At 46.7% G+C, this 23,564-nt stretch overlaps 1 protein-coding gene across 5 annotated transcripts in view; it reads left to right on the top strand.

Moving 5' to 3' along the window:
• The window catches only part of DGKZ (diacylglycerol kinase zeta), a 180,311-nt gene that overhangs the window by 78,073 nt on the left and 78,674 nt on the right, over positions 1-23,564 (top strand). For 3 of the 5 annotated variants that reach the window (XM_066583399.1, XM_066583400.1, XM_066583401.1), the window contains exons 2-4: positions 3,490-4,081; positions 8,793-8,898; positions 13,517-13,612. In XM_066583399.1, the coding sequence (XP_066439496.1) occupies positions 3,543-4,081; positions 8,793-8,898; positions 13,517-13,612 (741 nt within the window). In that variant the 5' untranslated portion in view covers positions 3,490-3,542. The remainder of the gene's footprint in view (positions 1-3,489; positions 4,082-8,792; positions 8,899-13,516; positions 13,613-23,564) is intronic. The other 2 variants (XM_066583402.1, XM_066583403.1) reach the window with 1 other exon arrangement.

Below are 23,564 nucleotides of genomic sequence, written 5' to 3'. Positions count from 1 at the left end.
ACCTTTAAAGTGTAACTAAACTTTTTATAAACTCTGACACGTTATTGGGATCGCTAGAACGAACAGGCAGAAGTGCTCATCTAAGTGCTGTGCCTGTTCAGCTGTTTCCACTGTTGCTCAGAGCAATGTATGGGCACTGTAGAAAGTGTGGAAGTCCATGTACCTCTGTGATGACAGCAGAGGTACATGGACTTAGACCCCCACTAATCAGAACTTTTGACATGTCACAAGTTTCTAAAAAGTTTAGGAAGACTCTCTATTGGGCAGTAAAGGGTAGCACCCAATTGGTTCATACATTTCCAGGAGGAGTAACAGAGGAAAAGTGCAAAACACAGTTCTAATAAAAGTTACTACAGAATAATTTTTGTTTTATGGACAACACAAGTATTTTCCAAAACGAACATGACAGGAGGGTGTACACTTAATCTAGACATCCCACCCCTAATACCCGCCCCTAACTACAAAATTGAGGGAGTCCTTTAACCCACTTGCCATCCTTAGGCTGCTTTCACACAGGTGGGACACATAACTATGAATCCGATTCATTCGAGTGGGGTCATACATATGAGCCATAACTCCCCCCCCCCCCTTTATGAATGTCTGTTTTAATACCCTTTTAGTGCTGTAACTCATGAAGAAGCTATGGACCCTCAAGCAATGCCCACACGGTCAGTCCACATCCGTGTATATGGTATATGCAGGACTGCTCATGGATGCTCCATTCGAGCAGATTAACCCTTGCAGGGGATGCAATGCCCTACGTTCTGCTGCAGTCCCCAACATTCGTATTTGGAGATTTTGCCTTTATCAGCACTGCCCCTTTACGAAAACAGCAGCTCTGGCGACTGCGGTAAAGACTTTAATACTTTGTTAGATACGCTTGTGCTAGACGGGCATTGAGAAGTTCCCGATCAGCGCTCGCACGTCTCCTCTTCCTCTCCCCCTGCAGGCACCAGTGGGGGACATGACACTCATTTACCATATGAAAGCTCCTCATTAATATATACATAAATGCGTCTCCTCAGACCACTTATTACCGACATCAAAGGTTGCGGATGACACTTGGGAGCATGACCACGCAGAACCATTAACCCCTTAACCACCTGTAGAAAACGGTTGTGTATCTAGACCTTGGATGTGCATTATATGCTATAGGGTTCAAAGTAAAGATTGGTTTTATAACTATTAACCCCTTAGAATGGGAGACCTACCTGTAGACCCTGGTGTACATAGAAGAGCGGAGACCCCGCTGCGGAGATGGACTGCAGCGATGGCCGCACATTCACTCTGCCACTTCATTCATTTCATATGGGGCTGATGGAAATAGTTGAGCACAAGCGCTTGGCCATCCCCAGCAGTCCCATTGAGAATGGATGGATGGATGGAGTGGCGGAGCGCATGCATGGCCATTGCTCCATTCAATCTGTCGTCCGTGCAGAGATTCTGCAGTAACAAGAAGAGGAGGACTCAAGACAGCCGCTCTTGGGATTGGTGGGGGGTCTTGGCAGTAAGACCCCCACCAATCAGGCTTTTAGCACCTATCCTATGGATAGGGGATAAAAGTCAGTCGAGAAACAACCCCTTTTAACCCTTTCCAATCCAGTTGTGGATTCAGGGTTTCCTAAAAGGCTTTCACTTTTTGCTGTTATACAACGGTGCCATCTGCTGGCTAAAGCCAGTGTGTGTGCGCCAGAGAGGCTCCGACAGTGGAGTGGCTGGCAATAGACAGTAAGAATACCCAGTCGGACGTCTTCTGACATTGGAGCTGTACAAGCTTCAATCAGAATGTAGGAAGACGTCAGACAGTGGATTGGAAAGGGTTAATCTGGGTAGCTCGGGTTGAACAATATTCTCTGTTCCCTTCAGATAAGGGGCTGCCTTATTGCATGGAATCCAATGTTGCCTTATGGTACTTTTACACAGAACGATTAGGATGCCCGCGATCCAACGACAATCTGAACAATTATCGTTCGGTGTAAAGGCATGCCCCGACTGATCGACAAACCAGAAGTCGTTCACTCCCCTTCGTCGTTCAGCTTCACTTATGAAGAACAACCTCCTTACTGTAAATGGAGCTGGGTGGTCTGGTATGGCCCCCGGTTCGCTCCTCCTACATTCAGTCAGCCATGCTCGTTCTTGTATAAAATCACAGGAACGACTATCGCTGGGACAACCTGTTAGGAGTCTGCTGCCCGACAGATCGTCCCGTGTAAAAGCACCCTTGGTTGTGGAATACACTCAATTTATTCCAGGCTCCCAGTTTGGACACTTTTTTTTTGGCTGTCAGAACAACTGCACCTCATTGTGGCATCCGTCCACCGGTATTGGAGGACCCGGGGTGCACCAAGAAAACCTTCCCCATCTCATTGCTCCAACTTGATCAGTTTGCCAGAAAGAGGACATTGATTCATGCTGCTTGCCCCAAATTCTGACCTCCCATCAGCACGGTGCAACATAGATTTGGATTCACTTCACCTAACAATGTATTTCCACTGCTTAGTGATCCAATGTTTGCGCTCTTTTGCTCCCTGGAGTCTTTATAGTCCTTCCCTGCTAAGGAACGAGTTGTGCGTTCGGGTGCGTTAGTTGCAGTATTAGTATTCGGCAGCAGTTTGCTTGATTTTCCAGTGCCCGTTGGTCACATTGATTCCTGACATCCTCCTCTGACCCCTTTCATTAATGTTTTTTTTTTTTTTTGTAACGTCCACATGATCCCCTTTCGCTGGACATTTTTCTCCGATCACGCCATTCTCTGTTGGCTATTCTAGCGCCGATGACCCTGGAAGTCATTCAGATCACTGGATTTTTCCATCTAATGTAGATTCACATTGGAATATGATTTTATATTGCACTCAAGGGTCTAATTTCCATACAGTGAAGCGTCAAGCATCAGAAGGCTGGGGGTTCTAATAAACAGGCCAGTTATTTGTTATTTATGAACTAGGAAGCTCAGGATGAACAGTACTACAAGTCCTTCGCAGTGCTGCATTGTAAGGACTGGTGGTGAATAACGCTGCGGCTATAGCTGCAATCTATCGGGGCTTTTTAGAATAGCTCTTACAGGTGTGTTCACACATTGCTGATTTGCTGTGGATTTTGGGGAGGATCTGCAGCAGATTTCACCCTTCCAATTGAATTAAAATTGAAGGGGTGAAATCTGCTGCGGATCTGCACCGAACTCCATGCCAAAATTTGCAGCAAATCGCAGTGAACGCACCCTTTAAAGTAGAATTTTGGATGTAGGTTCAGCGTCGCAGTCCTCCAGTGCTGGATAGTTTACAGATTATTGATTCATTTAACCTGATTTCATGGGATGGCAATGCAAAATTATGCAGACTCTAAATATAGAGCGTCTGTAATTTGCATATTTAATTTGGAATTGATTAATTTCATGTGCTCGGGTTTCACATCAATCCTCAGTACATGGAATAAGAGAAGTGACAGCTTGGCATTTGCTGAATGTTAACATGGTGGTTTCTACATCAACAGCCCCGTCCTCTGTTGACCACCCTGTGCCGTACCCTCTCCACGACGGGCACACTATGGATACCTTTTTTAAAAGGCACTTCAGGAAGAAGCCCGCACCTCCCCCTTCGGAAGCCTTGTGTCCTCCACCTTTGCGGAGGTGTAGCGTGGTCATAACCACTGGCAAAGCCCGCCGTAGATCCAGCGCTGGTTTGCCGTCCACCACCCTCTCTATGCAGCGGCGCTGTTCTGTGACTCAGGTGCCAGCTGTTCCAATCAGCGTGCCTACTCCAGTCCGCGGGGGGAGAAGGGACGGGCGCAGGAGGTCAAGTACCACCACACCTGGTCTGAGTCCACGGTTTGCAGTGCAGAAGAGACGTGCAGGGAAGCTACATTGTATAGATCGTCAGCTCTTGGGGCCTTCCATGTTACTTGCAAGCCTTATCCAAATGAAAAAAGGACCAGAGACCAAAGAGGAAAACTCGGAGGAGGAGGAGGAGGAGGAATTGGACGAGACGTCTGAGGATGGAACGGACCAGGAAAACAACTCTTCTGCCTTGTCAAGTAGCATGGAGATCTGTGACCCTCCACCCTGCAGCAATGACCAACGCAAACTGTACGCAGGGGACTAGTAAAGGTGGGGTAGGGGGGCGCAATTTGCAATGCACCATTATTTTTAAAGGAAATCCCCCTAGTCTAGTGGCATGCCAGCATTAAAGCAATCCTCTGGTCCTGGGCAAACAAGGATGGCCGTACGGCCTCTTTGACTACCTGATGCACACTGTACATTAGTATGCAACGGTAGTGTAAGACCCTACATGCTGCTCTGACTGGCCAGCCCTGCTCACGTGACAATTACTGCCCAATCAAATTGGCATATGCATCTGATAGTCGCAGAAGCCATCTTTGTTTGCCCAGTGTCAGAGGGTCGTTGTAAACATAGTTATGACAGCTCCCATCCTATCGTAAAGAGCGAATCCCATATTAGACCCCATTTACACTGAAAGATGATTGCTCAACAATCGCTCAAATGACAGTTTGAGTGACAGTTTTGAGCGATCATCTTTTCATAGACTATAGTAGCTAAGTAGCTAATTAAGAGCTATGCAGGCGGAGCAGGACACCACCGCTATCTCTTGGCGAACAATACAGCTGTTTTGCATAAGCAAACAGCTGCATTGTTCTCTGTGCTAACAGGTCGCGTCCCGCTGGGAACTACCAGCGGGACATGAGCTGAAAGAATCTTATCAGCGCTGCTGACTGTGATAACAGCCTGCATTGCTGATAAGAGTTCATTGCTCAACTCTAGAAAACTAGAATTGTGGTGAACTCTGGAAAACATTTGGGTGAATTTTGAGCGAGAATCGTTGTCTAAATGAGCCTTGAAACATCTATGAGCCACCTTCAAATATGGTAGGAAACTGCCTGAATGGAAAAACTGTCAGCAGACAAAAGATGTTTACGACATCCTGAAAACCAGTTAACAGGCTAGCATAAACAGCAACTTGTCTGCTGATTGGTCTGCAAGTCAACTACATTGATAAGGGTCTACTGCTAACGGGAGCATTCCGATATATTATGGAATCGCTCTTTCATGGACACGTTTGCATCCCCTCAATAGGCTCTTGGCGTGGCTGTCCCATATGCCACTCCGAGAGAGGGCAAATGTCCACGGTGCCATGCACACTTGAGTTATTTGTGACAGATGGTCAGCGTTCGGAAACCAGATTTTCCTAAAAATTTCTATAGAAACAGCTCTAAGAACAGTTAGTGGTAGGCTCCATTCACATCACATTTATCGCTCCGTCCAGGGGTCCCGTCAAGGTGTCCGTTAAAAATCCCAAAAACTCAACCAATGTTTTCAGGATTTCCAATGGAAACCCTGGCAGAATCCCTGGATGGAACCTTAATGGAACTTCTCTCGCCCATAATAGAAAGACGATAAATGGGACAACCAGTTTAGAACGTCAAGAGGCCAAGCTCATGTATTTTGGTGGCCAGTCTTGCTAAGAGTCCAAATTTTCATGGGACAGTTCAGCATGGGTGGAACTTATGTTAATTTGCATTAAAGGGGTATTTTAGGACACTCCCCTGCGGAACTCGGGCATTAAATGTTCTGTAAATGGGGATTCAAATATTTGTGAGAAAGGGCCCTGATTGGTGGTACGTCAGAGCGTCATTGAGTCACTGATTGTACCCACTAGTTATGGGGTTGGACTAATTCCAACTCGTAAATCTAAAAATGTACTCGTGATGTCTTATTCTGGGAGTTCTTTCTGCCAGTCCACCAAAACAGTAGCCATATTGACTCTTATAGTCCTTTGCACATTGTCCATCCGCTCTGTAGAAATTGCTCATTATTGTAGTCGGTGCTCCTAGTTATATAAGGCACCGGTTTTATAAGAGGTGATACAACCCCTTTAAAGGAAGTGCGATGCCTGTGGTTCCCGCTGGGTTCCCGCTCGGGGAGTGCCATTTATTTGTATAAACAGAGCATTTATATTGGTGTTTGACAGCGCACCTTCTCTGCTTACCCTTTAGCTGTTTGGCAGAGTCCTATCTTTAGAAAGTGATATTTGAGTACGTTTTTCCCCCCCCGCTATGTAGAACTCAAGGGGGTTGGCGCTTTGTTTATTTTGGCTTTAGAAAGTCTTCTGTGCTGCCAGTATCCGTGGGCACCTGTGTTATATCTCTTATGGGAGAAGGAATGTTATACCCCGACACCCGCTCGCTGTACCAGATATTTACAGTATATTGCAAAATCCCATCTGTAACTGAATGCACCATAGATTTTATGTAAATTAGGGACTAATTTGTCAAAACCATCCGACAGAGATATTGGCCTTGGCAACCAATCCGCTTCCATTTTCAGTGTAAAGGGACTGTCCAGTCCTGGGTGAAAATCGTGTCTTAGGAACCAGAATGGGGTATACTATATGCCATTGTTCTTTTTTGCTGATATCCCTCCAGCTCCAGGTCCATCCAAGATGGCCACCACAGTTTTCTAGCTGCCTAATTCACACTATGCACTACTCTCTGATTGGCCAGCTCTGTAGTCTAACACTACCAATGCACTGTGGGGATTGAGCAGTCTGAATATTACATCAACTGAATTGGACAGACAAAAATGGAACCCGAAACCAGTATATTGCATGGACATTGGCAGCAGTAGGTGATATAACTGCTCCCCCTAGTGCCAGGACCAGAGCGTTGCTTTATAAAGGGGTTTTCCAGGGCTTAAAAATTTTTTAAGTGGTTCAAAAATGTATAAGGAAAAACCACCTACCTGTGTTTCCACGAAAATAAGACACTGTCTTAACTTTTAAATGTTAATTTTTGCACCAATAAAGGCACTAGGGTTTATTTTCGGGGAATGCCTTATTTTACTCAGCAGGCGTGGTCCAGGTCCCTTCCACTGCTCTCCAGAGCCCCAGTGTGGTTTCCGCATTCTTCGGTCACCCACAAGGTATCACTTTCTAGTTATGGGATTTATAAATCCCGCCTTTATGAAGCGATGGCTGTGATTGGTTCTTCGAGTGCTGCATTGATTGACTGAGTTGCGGCGCTCGAAGAACCAACCACAGCCATCGTTTTGTGGTGTGGAGGCGTGATTTATGAATCCCGTAACCAGGAAGGGATCTTGTGTGGGCATCTGACTGCGGGATCTGTGTCGGTGCTTTGGACAGCTGCGGGAGGGACCTGGATTGAGCCTGCTTAGGTAATCCTATATATTTTTTTTTATGTATTGTAACTAGGGCTTATTTTCAGGGTACGGCTTATATTTCAAACCTTCCTGAAAAATCAGGCTAGGCCTTAGTTTCATGGTACCTGTACTCGCCTGCTCCAATGGCACCCTGTTCAGTTCTGAAATCCTGATGCCCACCGCTTGGAACCAAGAAGGGGCGTACAGTCATGTGCTGTTCATTGTGCATGTGACCACTTAGCCAGTCATTGCCTTGAGGCGAGCAGCTAATGGCTTCTTTTGGGTTGCAAGCGGTGAGCACTGGGGCTCCAGCGCTGGTCAGGGCGTCATAGATGAGTATGTAGTTTTTTTCTTTTGTTTTTTTGTATAGGTTTCTGAGCTGCTGAAATGTTTTTCTTAAAAGGTAGTTAAGAAATGAAATCTGAGCCCTGATTGGCTGTATGACTTGCAAAACACAAAAAGGTAGACAGGGTGTATCCAACTAAATTGATAAAGATAATAGATATGACTAGGCAAAAAAAAAAAGTAACCCCGTGTCTCCAGAATTAGTGACAACATTATGACATGCGAAAAAGAAGACCTATAACTTAATTTTTTTTTTAATATCCTATCAATTGCAATCGTTGGGCTTGTTTTTAAGGTTATTGAGCTTGTGGGGCAGATACAGCCGAGAAAAATGCCACGAAATCCGCAATAAACAGCAACATTATGTCTTACGGATTTCAGGACGGTGTATCGACTGCCCTGCGAACATTCCGCAGCATTAATGTCCCGTGGGAACATAGACTTGGGGTATGTTTACACGTAGCTGAAATGCTGCATCCAAAACTTTCTGATCGGTGGGGGTCACCACAGAGATTTCCCACCTGAGAACGGGGGTCCCATTTACCCTCTTCTCATCACTGCGGGGTCATTCAGTGACATTAGACTGAACGGAGCGCTGGCCGAGCATGCTTGAGCGCCGCTCCATTCATTTCAATGGTGACGGAAATTGTCGAGCGCTTGTACCCTAGCTATCTCCGACAATCTCGTTGAAAGGGAATGGAGCAGCACTATGCATGTGTGGCCATCACTCCATTCCATCTCCTCACTGCCAGGGATGCAGTAAGCCCCTAGAAAGGAGAAACCATAGGAACCCATTCTTGGGTTGGTGGGAGTCTCAGCGGTGAGATAAAGTTAGACCCCCATCGCTCCACAGTTTCTAGCCACTTTGTGTTTACATCGGCTGATCACATTGGTGAATTACTAGCCATAGTGGTGATATTAACCCTTTCCAATCCAATTTTGGATTCAGGATTTCCTAAAAGGCTTTCTCTTTTTGCTGTTATACAACGGTGCCATCTGCTGGCTAAAGCCAGTGTGTATGTTTGTGTACAGAGAGGCTCCGACAGCAGAGTGGCTGGCAATAAACAGTAAGAATACCCCGTCGGACGTTTTCTGACATTGGAGCTGTACAGGCTTCAATTAGTGGATTGGAAAGGGTTAAAGGGGTTTATGGCATGTCCACGGGACGCTCAGCCAGCAGATACCTCCCGTGTGGCCGTCTTCTGATGGAATGGATTGTATAGAGTTGTTTGTAATGGAACTGTTTACACAATCTCAGTTGCGTCTTTATGTCTTACAGAAAAGCCATTGCCAAATCTGGAGCCCAACATCTCACCCCCTCCTCCTCCTCCAGCGTGGTGCACATCGACTCAGAAACGCAAATCCGCAGCACGGTGGACTGGAGTGTGAGTATCTTTTATTGCCCCCTAATAACATTGTTTCATGGGGTTTCCCAAGTTCTAAAAGAATTTACACAGAGGGCAGGAAAGGGTAAGAAAAATTAAACTTAAGGTACCTTTACACGGGATGCGCCCAAAAGTCTTCCCAACGACTACCACATAGAAAGAGTCATGTATTCAGTGAATGGAGGCAGAGCGCGCCGGAGATGGTTTCTGGCTGGCAGCCTCCGTTCACGTTGAACAGGCAGTCCTTCAAAGACTCAACAATTCCTGTTTGCACAAAACGAGAAGTCCCTAGTTTGACGCTTCGTTTCAGCGAGCTGAGAAGAAGCGACTACTGGGTGGTGTTTTGTTTATTGTCCTGACCGTTGATGTTTGCACATCGGATGACCATCGCAAAAAGTCGCCGTTTCATGCGATAATCAGCTATTTTTAGCTATACTCGCCCCTCTGACCCCCTGCCTATCCAGCAGGGAGACCACTGAGTCTAGTGATTGGCTGCAGTGATCAAGTGAGTATACAGACCCGTCTTCACTGCAGTTAGTAATGAAAGACCTGCGGACAGGACAGTGATGAGGGCAAATTTACTAAATGCACCAAAAACGGCACCAAATTTTTGGTGCAATTTTTGGCTTAACCCAATTAGGACCAAGCGCTTTAAGTATATGATTAGAGATGAGCGAGCGTACTCGGTTCGGGTGTTTTTGCACTCGAGCACCGCTTTTTCCGAGTAACTGACTACTCGGACAAAAAGATTCAGGGGACACCGGGGGTGAGCGGGGGGTTGCAGGAGGGGAGTGTGTGGGGTGTGGAGGGGGGGGGGGGGGGAGAGAGAGCTCCACCCCAGTGCCCCCCGAATCTTTTCATCCGAGTAGTCAGTTACTTGGAAAAAGCGGTGCTCGAGTGCAAAAACACCCAAACCGAGCACGCTCGCTCATCTCTATATATGATGCTTGATTGGGAGCTTCAAACCTGAGCAGTAGTAAAAATATGGGATTAAGGCCTCATCTAGACTGGCCACATGGCATCGGCGCGGGAAAATCTCAGCGATATCACTGCGGTTTCTCTCGGTGATACCACGATTTTGTAGCTCTACAAAGTTGCATGTGCTGCAAAAAAACATTTTTAAAAAGTATACATCACCTTAGAAGCGCTGTCCGGGGCTTTGCTGCATCTTCTCCTTGGTCCCCCACACTGTTTTTTGTCTCTTCTAGCCGGGGATTGAAAAATCCCCGCCTCGTGGAAGCGCTGACTGTGATTGGCTGACACTTAGCCAACCAGAACCAGCGCTCGATGAATGGCTGTGATTGGTTCATCGAGCGCTGGCTGTGATTGGCTAAGTTCAGCTAATCAGAGGCAGCGCTTCCAGGAGGCGGGGATTTTTCTAGAGATGAAGAATAGTGGTGGGGAGAAGACGCGTCGGAGATGACAGTGCTTCTAAGGTGATGTATACTTTTTTTTACATTTTTTTTTTCGTGCAGCTAGGGCTTAAGTTAGGGCTTTGACAGGAGGATTTCCTACTATAGTTGCATCATACCGCACAAAAATCGCGTTTTCATGCGATCCAACAGAGAAGAAGGCTCCACAGGAAAACATGGGCTACAAAACCTCGCGGGCATATCGCCGGACTCATGAGTTTTTTGTGTTGGGATGTCGCGTGCTACAAACATTGCACATGTGAAAGTGGAACCATAGTTTCTGCTGTTTGTCTCACGTGATCGCCGGGTGCCCCTGGGAATGTCAGAGCTGCAGGGTCTTAGTCACTGGTAGAGCTGATCTAGGTCTGCTAATTTCACTACACGGGGATGTTTTGCCCTATAACTGGGGCTCCTATGGATGCCCAATTTAGAGTGGAAAAGCGTGAAATAGAGGGAAAAAAATAACATTGTGAATGACCCCCAAAAGTCTTGTATGACATCATGGTGGACATAGATGTTAATAAAACAAAAAAAAATGGCTAAAAAAGCTATTAAAAATAGTCCTATATGTCACGAAACAGAGGCACAAGGGGCAACAGCACGGTGACTTTAATGGGAATGTGCTACGGTACCCTGGACAATAGATGGCTAGGAGGGTGAAGGGGGCATAGCTCTAAAGTAGCCACGCGGCTCCTTTAATTTTATGGTTGGTAGGGGTACCAGTCTGTTGCAAAGCGATGGCCGATCCTAGTGATTGTGTGATGGGAAAACCCTGTAAATAATCAGCATATACATATTGTTTGTTTTTAGCCCCTTTCCGTTTGTTGTGTTTTGACCCTGTATGATCTGTATCTTGTTCACACGGCTCATCCTCATTACGTCGTCTGACTTCTGCTGGTTTCTGATCTTTTGGCTGCTCTTCATATAATCTTGGACATTGTATTCTCACCACATCTCTGTGTTATTTCATTCCTTCCTCTCCAGGGATTGCCGCTGACCGGCTTCTCGTAACCCTCTGTGTTTGGCCGGTGGTGGGTCCCTCTTTGGCAGGACTTACCTTCCTTATCAGAGCGGCGGTTTAGTTTGTATAGGCCAGGCTGCCAGGCAGTAACCTTTATCTGCAGATTTCTTCAGGCTGCGGTTTCCTGTGCCATTTGTTAGTACTCCTTTTTCCTGTTTGCATTCTCCCAACAGCTTTATTCTAACTTTACTGAGTTCCGTGTCGCTCGGAGAAGTCTGAGGAAAGGAACTTTTAGAGTAAATTCTTTTATTCTAAGCCTTTAATGTCAAGTTTTTGTTCCCATGCAGATGTCTTAATGGTTTCCTTTTCTGGTTCAAGTTATAATTAACTTTACTTCCTCTAAGATCGGTTTCTGCAGCTTAGGGGAAGAACCTTCAACCCCCTACATATATCTGCTTCTTTGCCCGATGGTGGTAAAGGAGCCCACATTATCTGCTTCGGTGATTCTTTGACTGTGAATTTGCATGTTCGCCTTTTTATCACTTTATCAGATTATATATAGGCATTAATCTGCATAAAACGTTGGGCAAGTTTGTAAATACATTAGTTTATTTATCCTGTACTGATCCTGAGTTACAGCCTGCATTATACTCCAGAGCTGCACTCATTATTCTGCTGGTGGAGTCACTGTGCACATACATTACTTATCCTGTACTGATCCTGAGTTACATCATGTATTATACTCCAGAGCTGCATTCACTATTCTGCTGGTGGAATCACTGTGTACATAAATTACTTATCCTGCACTGATCCCCAGTTACATCCTGTATTGTACTCCAGAGCAACACTCACTATTCTGCCGGTGGAGTCACTGTGTACATAAATTACTTATCCTGTACTGATCCTGAGTTACATCCAGTATTATACTCCAGAGCTGCACTCACTATTCTGCTGGTGGAGTCACTGTGTACATACATTACTTATCCTGTACTGATCCTGAGTTACATCCTGTATTATACTCCAGAGCTGCACTCACTATTCTGCTGATCGAGTCACTGTGTACATACATTACTTATCCTGTATTGATCCTGAGTTATATGCTGTAATATACCCCAGAGCTGCACTCACTATTCTGCCGGTGGAGTCACTGTGTACATAAATTACTTATCCTGTACTGATCCTGAGTTACATCCTGTATTATACTCCAGAGCTGCACTCACTATTCTGCTGGTGGAGTCACTGTGTACATACATTACTTATCCTGTACTGATCCTGATTTACATCCTGTATTATACTCCAGAGCTGCACTCACTATTCTACTGGGGAAGTCACTGTGTACATTACTTATCCTGTACTGATCCCCAGTAACATCCTGTATTATACTCCAGAGCTGCACTCACTATACTGTGTGTACATACATTACTTATCCTGTATTGATCCTGAGTTATATGCTGTAATATACCCCAGAGCTGCACTCACTATTCTGCTGGTGGAGTCACTGTGTACATACATTACTTATCTTGTACTGATGCTGAGTTACATCCTGTATTATACTCCAGAGCTGCACTCACTATTCTGCTGGTGGAGTCACTGTGTACATAGATTACTTATCCTGTACTGACCCCGAGTTACATCCTGTATTATACTCCAGAGCTGCACTCAGTATTTTTTCTTCCAATTGACATCAATGGGAGTGCATTAATTTCACTACATACGGTAGTAGACATATTATCCGGTTATGCACTATGTCTCATTCAGAGATTTTATATACAATACATTGAGATGTACTTGTGCTTATTGTTTTATGTATTGATTCTTATGAACATCTAATATTAGGGTATTTTACACGGTGTGACTTCATTTTATGCAGTTTTTAAAAAATAAATTTTTAAAATATTCCATGACCTTCTATATAATTTATATTATCGATTTAATTATTCCAATCAACTTGCAATTAATTAACGACTATTTTTATGCAGGCTAAAACTCAGCGATAAATGACAAGTGAACGGGTAGCGAACAATGGCTTCGCGTTTACACGTAAAGATTTTCGCTCGCTCGAATGAATATTGGGGGATACTCGTTGCGTGTAAATGGGCCTACAGTTTATTGAATTTATTTTTTTCCTATCTTTCATGCACAATAGCAGCCAAAGGAGCTCCTGCTGTCTTTTTATTTACTCCCTTTGGGCTCCGTACTGCAGGGCAGCTTCGCCTGGTATAATATGATATCTCTTCTTCCGCAGGAGTCGGCTCTGTACGGGGATCACCTCTGGTTTGAGACCAATGTGTCTGGAGATTTCTGTTATGTTGGCGAGCAATACTGCACAGCTAAGATCCAGGTATGTCCGGCGCAAGCGGTCGCTATTACAGTAAGCGGGGCTGTTACATGCAGTCCGGTATTGACCTTACGGGTACTCTATATAGATATGGAGATAGAATTGACACTTCCTGCAGGTGAATATGCTGGTGATCACTGGCTTGATAACAGCGTCCATACTGCGGCAGGTTGGTACTGCAGCAATGGCTCCCGTCAAATTCTATGCAATACCAACCCAGGCCACTGCGGTACAGACAGCGCTATCTGCTATGTCGGCAGGCCAGCGAACAGCTGAATGACCGAGATCTCAATCAATGGAACCCACCAATCTACTATTGATGATGTATCCCGAGGATAGGTTATCAATGATAAGGTTCCAGAAAACCCCTTTAAAGCAGATGGGGTCTTAAAGGGGTTATAGTAAGATAGACTGTTAGCACCTATCCTAAAAGTCTGTTAGGTTGAGATCTGACATGGAGACCTCCGCCAATCCTGAGAATGAGGGCCCTGTGTCCCCCTCCTCTGTCAGTGGGGAAGCTTCGATCACCCACAGTAGCATCAGATTAAATGCAGTGATGGGCGCTCCATTTTTTTCACTGGGGCTGATGGAAGTAGCTGAACGCTTGTACTCCGCTATCTCCTGCCGTCGCATTGAAAATGAATGGAGCCGCACCACGCATGCGCAGCCATCGCTCCAATCAGTCTCCTCCTTAAGGGGGGAGGGGGGTGCAGTGATTCCGCAGTAACTAAGATTCTATCATTTTGCTGGTACTTACCTGCATTAGGATGCTGCTGTCAATCACCCCAGCTCAGGTATGGTGTGTGCCTGAGTCAGAAAATCCACCTCCTTTCTCATTTCTTCTCCAACATTCATGCTGCGCTACTCGTCCTCTATCCTCATGCTTTAGGCCGCTTTCACCCGGATAAGTCGTGCGAGGAAACGCTTGTATGTGAAGCCTGTGCTTTCCAATGGGTTCCTTCATAATAGCGACAATTGCGACAAAAAAAATCAGTTTTTTGGGTTTTTTTTGTAGCCCATGATCCCTATGGAGTCTCCTCGTTTATCGCATCTCACAAACTAGCGATCTTAAATAAAGCTAAAATAAGCCCTAGCTGCATTCCCTGAAGAAAAAAATTAAAAAGGAATACTTGGCAGGCTCGGTCCAGGTCCTCCCCCTGCTCTCCTCGTTATCCCACAGAAGATCACTTCCTGGTTGCAGGATTCATAAATCCCGCCTCCAGGAAGCAATGGCTTGGATTGGTTCATCCAGCGCTGCATTGATTGGCTGAGCAGCGCTGGATGAACCAATCCGAGTCATTGCTTCCTAGAGATGGGATTTTTGAATCCTGCAACCAGGAAGTGATCTTCTGTGGGCGAACGAGGAGAGCAGGGGGAGGACCTGGACCGAGCCTTTTAGGATAAGTATTCCTTTTTTTTTGGGAGGGCAGCTAGGGCTTAGTTTTCAGGGTAGGACTTAACCTTCTCGCGATAAACTCTGGCAGCAGCAGTGAGATGTGCGATTTTCCACAGGAAAATGCATCGCGGTCGCTTCAAAATCGTGGGGACAAAGCTGCGATATCGCTGTGGCCGGTGGGAATAAGGCCTTACACTGCAGTTTCACGTTTTCACGTTGGCAGTGCTGTATAAGCACAGCACAATGCCAGACCCCTCAGAAGGCCAGCAGAGTATCAGGGGGTACAAGTTCCTTTTACAGTGCGAGCAGTAAGATGATCCCCAAGTTCTACGTTTAAAGGGGGTTTCCAGAAATATGAAATGATGGCCTCTTCTTAGGATGCGCTATCACTATGTTATCCATGGGGGTTGTCTCTGGAGTGCTGTGACCCCTTAAATGATTTTTGTATGTACAGATGCACCTCTGCGCCTGACTTTGCAGCCCACAGAATGGAGTTGGGTGGAGCATGACCCCCAGGGATCGGACCCCTCTGATCACCCACGGCCTACTCCCAAGAACCCCTTTTGGGGCGTCGTTCCCATGTGTGGCTGTAGCGCAGTCTGTCCTGTGCCGCTCCTAGAACTATTTCACGGCTGAGTGGCTTTGAACTAATGTAATAGATTTAAACCGTCTCAATCCATTTTAGGTGATTCTCTAACACGGATTGTTCTATTACATGGGTTCAACGACAGGTTAATTCTATGTATTCTGATGGATGGATTCAGTTCAGCACAAAGTGCCTGTATAAAAGACCGCAATAAGGGGTGAAAAACCTGTTTAATGGGAGTCTCTATATTGGTCAATATTCACTTATTGTCATAAAAATCCCCTCCCCTAGAAGTCATCGGAGGGAATGAAACCTTCTCTGTGTGATTGTAACGTTGATATAAGTAAGTGATTACAACATCAATAAGCATCATTTATTGTTATACCGCCTCTAGCTTGGATACAAGATGTGATACAGGTCGGCAGGGAGGCTCTAGTACCCTGTTGTACCGCCTCTAGCTTGGATGCAAGGTGTGATACAGGAGGGCATGGAGGCTCTAGTACCCTGTTGTACCACCTCTAGCTTGGATACAAGATGTGATATGGGTGGGCATGGAGGTTCTAGTACCCTGTTGTACCGCCTCTAGCTTGGATACAAGATGTGATACAGGCAGGCATGGAGGCTCTAGTACCCTGTTGTACCACCTCTAGCTTGGATACAAGATGTGATATGGGTGGGCATGGAGGCTCTAGTACCCTGTTGTACCGCCTCAAGCTTGGATACAAGATGTGATACAGGCAGGCACGGAGGCTCTAGTACCCTGTTGTACCACCTCTAACTTGGATGCAAGATGTGATACAGGTGGGCATGGAGGCTCTAGTACCCTGTTGTACCACCTCTAACTTGGATACAAGATGTGATACAGGCGGGCATGGAGGCTCTAGTACCTTGTTGTACTGCCTCTAGCTTGGATACAAGATGTGTTACGGGCAGGCATGGAGGCTCTAGTACCCTGTTGTACTGCCTTTAGCTTGGATACAAGATGTGATACGGGTGGGCATAGATGTATGCAGGCTCTGTATGGTATCCTGCGGCGTATCAGTCCACATTTGCAATAACTGAGCCTCTAGATCATGCTAACTTGCAGGCTGTAAAAATTGATGTCCCAGATGGTCCCATACATGTTCTATTGGTGATGAATCTGGCGATTCCTGTGACCCCCTTGTGTGTGCAGCCGGGCATTATCCTGCTGCCTCTTGGAGGCCGCCATGAGAGGAACACAGGTGACTGCAGGCTGTCCTGAACATATCGCTGAGTAGTCATTGTCCCTCGTACCACTACTAGGAGTGACCGACTGTTGTATGCGATTTTCCCCCAGATCATCACACCAGCGGGGGGCAGTGTACCGCTCCACAGCAAAGGCAGGATTGAGGCGCCCACCCTGCGGTCTCTAGACACGAACACGCCCATCGTCCGTGCCAAAACTAAACCAGAACTAAATCACCTTGTGTGTCCTCACACATCCACTGGTCTCAACACCTCCTAACAGTCTAGTCAGACGCCCCTCTCTAATGGTGGTCTGTAGGGGGGTCCTGAGCCCGGTCACCTTGTGTGCCCTCACACATCCACTGGTCTCAACACCTCCTAACAGTCTGGTCAGACGCTCCTCTCTAATGGTGGTCTGTCGGGGGTCCTGAGCCCCGTCACCCTGTGTGCCCTCACACATCCACTGGTCCCAACACCCCCTAACAGTCTGGTCAGACGCTCCTCTCTACTAGTGGTCTGTAGGGGGCGTCCTGAGCCCGGTCACCTTGTGTGCCCCCCATCCACTGATCCCAACACCTCCTAACAGTCTGGTCAGAACGGCCGGTGGGGGACAATTCATGTATACGACCATCCAGCTTCTCACATCCCAATAATGCGCCCCTCTCAGACTCTGGTAACGGGGTGAAATCTCTTCTCTGCGTCGTAGAGACGTCTAGTGGCCAACAAGCTCCACACAAGCGGAAGAAGAGGCCACTACACACAAGGGGCCTCCGAGAGCCTCTTATAGGCCAACAGGGGAACCACTTTTAGGGCCTCAGGTGACAAGACCGTTCATCTAATCACCACAACTCATCATTTACAGATCTGCCTGAGATGGAACTGCAGGACGAGTTTTGCTTAAAAATGACAACTATTTTTATTGGCTGGATTGTATTTGACAGTGTATATGGAATGGCCACTTTATACGAGATAACGACCCTTTCAGGATTAGAGCTTCCTGTAGGAAGATTCAAGCCATGGCCCCGGAGTGCAGCATGACATCACGTGACAAGTTTTCTGTGGATCATTTGCAGTGTGAATCCAGGTTAGATGGGAAAATCCAGCGATCTTAGGATCATCGGAGCTAAACAAGCCGGGGCCGAGATGTCACTGACAACCACATGGGGTTTTCTCATGTAACGGTGTGGAGAGTATACAGAGAATGGTGTGATCAAGGAAAAGGGGAGCTGGTGGATGCCAGCAACTTGTCACTGAAAGGAGTCGGAGGAGGATGTCAGGAATCGTTACGATGAAAAGGCGCTGCACAGTCAAAAACAGCCAGTGCAATACCGGTGCTGTAACTAATGTGTCCGAACATACAACTCGCCGCTCATTGGCACGGATGGGCAATAACAGCGGATGACCAGTCCAGCGCCAATGCACTTATAGATGGGGTCTAGAATAACAACCATTCATTGTATACAGTAGATAACTGTAAATGATCCCTCTGTGCAGGCAGGGCACAAGATCAGGGTGTTGTCTGCTTTCTGACTACTGATCCTCATATTACTTTGCTTTGACCTTCACCCCAATCAGACGTGGGCACCTTGATCATTCATTTTTCTGGGAGTTGGCCTAAACTGGTCATTTTCACTCAGAAATACAAAGTGGTCACCGTAAAATAGGCCGGCTTTAGACTCTTATGACAACTGTCTAAAAGAAAATCTGTCTGTTGCCCATAGCAACCAATCACAGCGCGGCTTTCATTTTACTTCAGCAGCATAGGAAATGAGAGCTGTGCTGTGATTGGTTGCTATGGGCAACTCAATATGGGCTTTCATTTCTCATGCTGCTAAGATACAGCTAAAGCTGTGCTGTGATTGGTTGCTATGGGCAACAGACAGATTTTTTTTTAGCCAGTTGATAAATAAGGCCCCATTTCTGTACTGAAATATAGTTCCTATTATAACAAAATAAGTCCCCATAATGGGGTTTTCCTCGTTATCTGCCCTCCTAATAGGGGTCAGATCGCAATAACGTTATCAGACCCGATAATGATCAGAGAGGGTTAAAAAGACGGTGGAAGAAAATATTTGTACATACGTTCCTTTGCAAAAGCAGCATCCAGTTTTTACACGCATTTTGGTTTCTGCTGCTCATATCTGTACAGGACACTTAGATGGCCCCGACTCCTTCCTCTCCTCGGCGTATACATTCACAGCGGCCATACTTCTTCCCACTGATCACCTTCCTATAATGAATGAGCGACATCTGGGTTCATCCCTCCTGCTGTGGGGTCTTTTTGCGCTCGCTTCACGTGAAGCCTTTTGACGCACGTCCAGTTCGCTCTATTACCAGTGTTGGAGGAGAACTGAAGGACAATATGGATGTAGCAGAGCTGAGTTTGGTGTTGAATTGTTTCTTCACTCCTGCATGATTCTTCATCATTCACCATCCATTCTTTCGTGATCGGTGAATGGGGATGAGCTGCAGTACCATGCACAACCTGTGGAGAAGTGTGGCACTGTTTTTGGAAACAAGTAGCCATGTTTCCTTTAAAGCGACCCCGCAGGCCTGGAGAAACAAGGATGGCCGCACCGGCTTCTCTGACTACCCGATGCACACTCTGTATTAATATGTATCATTAGACACTACATCTACTTTGATTGGCCAGTGCTGTCCACCTGATTAGCACTGAGCAGTCAGAGCAGCAAGTAATGTCTTAGACTAATGATGTATACTAATACACAGTGTAAACTAGTAGTCAGAGAAGCTGGTGCGGCCATCTTTGTTTCGCCAGACTTTATTCCTTTATAACCTTTTATTGGGTGGTTGTTTTACTGAAGACATTTGTGCCATAAAGTTAGGATTTCAGTAGTTAGTGCCCCACTGACTGCTAGAAGTGGCAGTAGGGGTAAGGGCCCCACTGGGCATCAATGGCATATCTTAGTAATAGCCAACCCATGTATATGATGAGAAAACCCCTGTAACCCCATTTTGACCAGTCTATTTTAGGGCTTTAATGACCAAGTTTATGGTCTTAAAGGGGTTGTCGAAAAATCAAACGTTATTCCTTATCCACTCAGACTGTCCCGCTTGCCCTCCGTGAGCCCGCGTCTGGCCAGCTTGCCCTCCGTGAGCCCGCGTCTGGCCAGCTTGCCCTCCGTGAGACCGCGTCTGGCCAGCTTGCCCTCCGTGGGCCCGGGTCTGGCCCGCCTGCCCTCCGTGGGCCCGGGTCTGGCCCGCCTGCCCGCCGAGGGCCCGGGTCTGGCCCGCCTGCCCGCCGAGGGCCCGGGTCTGGCCCGCCTGCCCACCGAGGGCCTGGCTGACCAGAAACATTGTATTTGAAAGCTCTTGAGGTTAGACAAGCATATTTAAATGGAGGTGCTGACATGCTCTGACCAGCTGACAGAAAGGGGTCACTGATTCGTGCTGCTTGCGCCAAATTCTGTCCCCCAACAGTAATCTAGATTAATCTGACCAGATGATGTTTTTCCGCAGCTCACTGATACAATTTTTGCGCTTTTACGCCCGCTGGAGTCTCGCCTTTCTGTTTCACAGAGTCTGCATTGGTACTTGAACTGGTTGTCTACTCTTATAGCCCATCCATGCTAAAGAACGACGAATTCTGGGTTTGGACACATTAATTGGAACATCAGTATTGTATTCGGCTGCACTTTGCTTGTTTTTGCACCACCTGTTGATCACAACGACTCTTGACATTCCCTCTGACCCCTATAGTTAATGAGCAGGGTTGGATTATCATTGGAGCTCCTGGTGCACCATCTCCAGGTTCAACTCTTCAGTTGTCTCACGGGGGCTCCCAGGTATAATTTTTGCAGTTTAGATGCAATTTTTGGAAAATCCGAATGAATTTACAGTGCTTTACATAAACTGCAGAAAAATACATGGCTTTTTTTGTGATGATTTTATGCAAGTTGCTATAAAATGGCATCAAGAGTAGATGAAGAACAATTGGTGGCATGATAGTCAAGTGATAAAGATAGTTTATGGGCATTATAACTGTGAGGGAACAGAAGTGTGGCTTAATATAAAAGGGGCGTGGCCTAATGTTAAAAAAAATTAGCCGTGTGGCGGCAGGGACTGCTCTCTCTTTTTTTCGTGGGGGGGTGTTCAAAAGTCGGGTTTCAGACGTCTTCCCATAATGCATCCTGACAGGGCTGGGACAAGGCAATGGGCGAGGGTAGACAACCTTGCCCTTAATGTACCTGCTAGTTCCTAATACAGTCAGGGACCTCCAGATGGGACCAGATGTTGGACAAGTGGCAAGAAAAGCATCTATCCCAACCTATAACTGACCCCCGTGACATAATTAATAAAACGCACCGTGTCCCATATTAAAATACTCAGCCCGCCTCCCTCGCTCTCCACAGCATCTCAGATCCACTGCTGTTACCACTCTGGTTTGGTTCCTGTGGAACAACGCAGGCGGCGCAAGGCGGGGGAGCAGGAAAGAGTCCTGTAGCACCGCTGCCATAAGCAATCTTCAAGGAAACCCATTAGGTCCTAGGAGCACCTTATAGTAAGATTCTGGTCTCATAGGAGAGGCCGCTGAGTCTGCGAGTCCTTTATACCCCACTGTCTCCCCATTCCCTCACTGATGCCCCCCTGAGTCTGCTGCTCTGTATTACATGTACTTCTAGTCCAATCACATTCTCAGTATTACATTGCTGAGTACATGCAACGAGACCAGAAAACCCAAATAATACAAGCAGCAGGAGAAGGATACGATAGAAATAAAACCAGACACACAATGATATTGGGGTGAAAACAGAGAATTTTATTGATTTACAATTTTATTATTGAGGATGATTTGATGAATATTTTTAATAAGTCAAGGATATGTTAGATCCATTGACGTTCACTAATTCAGGGAAAGGCGAAAAAACCCTAAAAGGGGAAAAACTCCTTCCCGACTCCACTGAGGGCAGTCAGACAAGTTCCCTGGATCAGTGATTGTAAGAACCTAATCCAGGGGAAGGCGAAAAAACCTCATTGAGCGTCTGCTAATTCAGCTTCAGATGAGGAAAAACTCCTTCCCGACTCCGCGCACGGCAGCCAGAACCGTCCCCGAATCAAGGTTATTTGTACCAAGAAGGTGACCAAATATTTGGGAAGTGGCCGAATCGGGGGAAGGCGGGGGGGCCATTGTATTGATCCAGAGGAAGGAAAGAAAAAAACCCTTTAAGACATCTGCCAATTTGTTCTAATATAAGGGGAAAAACATTCCTTCCTGACTCCGAATATGGAATCAGAATTAAGTCCCTGGATCAAATGCCCATGCAGATACTCACCTCATCGCCATCCGATGTCGCGGGCGTAGTCGGTGAGTTCTGTCTTGATTGTAGAATGGACAATCCCCGAGGTCTTGTAGAGCTGCTGGTCTTGAAGAATCGCCGAGGTCTTGAAGTCCGAAGATTCAGAGCCTAGAAATTAATGTAGCATTAAGGTGATACTCACGGCACTGAGAGACGCTGTCCAGAGCGAGCGGAAGTCCGGTTGTACGCAGGCAGCGGGCACAGGAGGCACGGGCTGCAGGGCAGAAGGCGCGGGTTCATCCTACTGTGTCCAACTAGGTGCCAGATATGTGAAGTCGGACACAGGGTGAAGAGCTGGCACATCTTCTGGGCAATCCAGGTGGCCGGTACCTACAGCGTGCTGCAAGAGGAGGAAAGAAACAGAGATATAATAGAAGTATATAATATTTTCTCCTCATCTAGACACTTGGCATGGAAATATAACATCCAGTAAGTCTTCACTTACGGGAAAAGGTTTAAATGGTGGCACTATTCTCCTCTGCTCCAGTTCCTCCCAGCGCATGTCTCCGAAAAATGGGTGGCTCCTGATGTTTCCGGTCAGTCCCAGGCGCCTCTCCGGATCCTTCTGTAGCAGCTTCTTGATGAGATGTCTCAGGTCGGCATCCAGCCATGGTGGAAAGCTTGGCTTGTCAGTGGTGATCGACTGCTGGACGATGTGTAGCTGTTGGCCATCAAAAAATGGTGAATGTCCGGTTGCCATTCTGGACACAATGATGCCCATACTCCACCAGTCCACTGCTACGTTGTAGGCTTGCTTCAGGATCATCTCTGGGGCCATGTAGCGGGTTGTTCCTTCCACTCCGCGGATCTTGCTGGACGCTGTCAGACCGTCTTGCGCCAGACCCAGGTCGATAATTCGGATGTGTCCATCTCTATCCAGCATGATGTTGTCTGGCTTGATGTCTCTGCAACGAAAAGAAAATCTTTTTTTTAGAAACAGCGCCTCTCCTGTCCATGGCTATATCTGGTATTGCTGCCCAGCCTCATTCAAGTGCATAAAGCTAAGCAGCAGTACCTGACAGCTCATGGAAAACAATGAGCACATCCATCCTGTTCCTCTTACCGATGCACAGCTCCGCTGTGAAGAACCTGATGAAGAGAGGAAAGTGTTTAGTATCAATGGTGATCATTCTGGATAACTGCTGCACAATGTCCTCTTACCTCTAACATCCGATCCGCCCGCCGAACCCCAGAACTGGTTACTCACTGTGTAGTGGGACGGTTCAGTTTACCCGACACATTAATCAGGGTCTGCAGGCTGCCGCCGGACAGGAACTCCATGACGAAGTAGACGTGACCCTGTAATACAAAGCACAATACTGTAAGAGCCCCGCACATCGCACCGGACACGGATGGAGCGCCTGTTCCCTGTGCGATGGGAGTCGCGTCTAAGAATGTCAGATGCGACTCGCGCTCATCCGTGTGAATCCGCCCTAAGAAACACATTTC

This window comes from Eleutherodactylus coqui, chromosome 11 (assembly GCF_035609145.1).
Source record: "Eleutherodactylus coqui strain aEleCoq1 chromosome 11, aEleCoq1.hap1, whole genome shotgun sequence".
NCBI lineage: Eukaryota > Metazoa > Chordata > Amphibia > Anura > Eleutherodactylidae > Eleutherodactylus > Eleutherodactylus coqui.
Note: the sequence above shows the minus strand (reverse complement) of the source record. Positions and strands in the feature narration are given on the sequence as shown.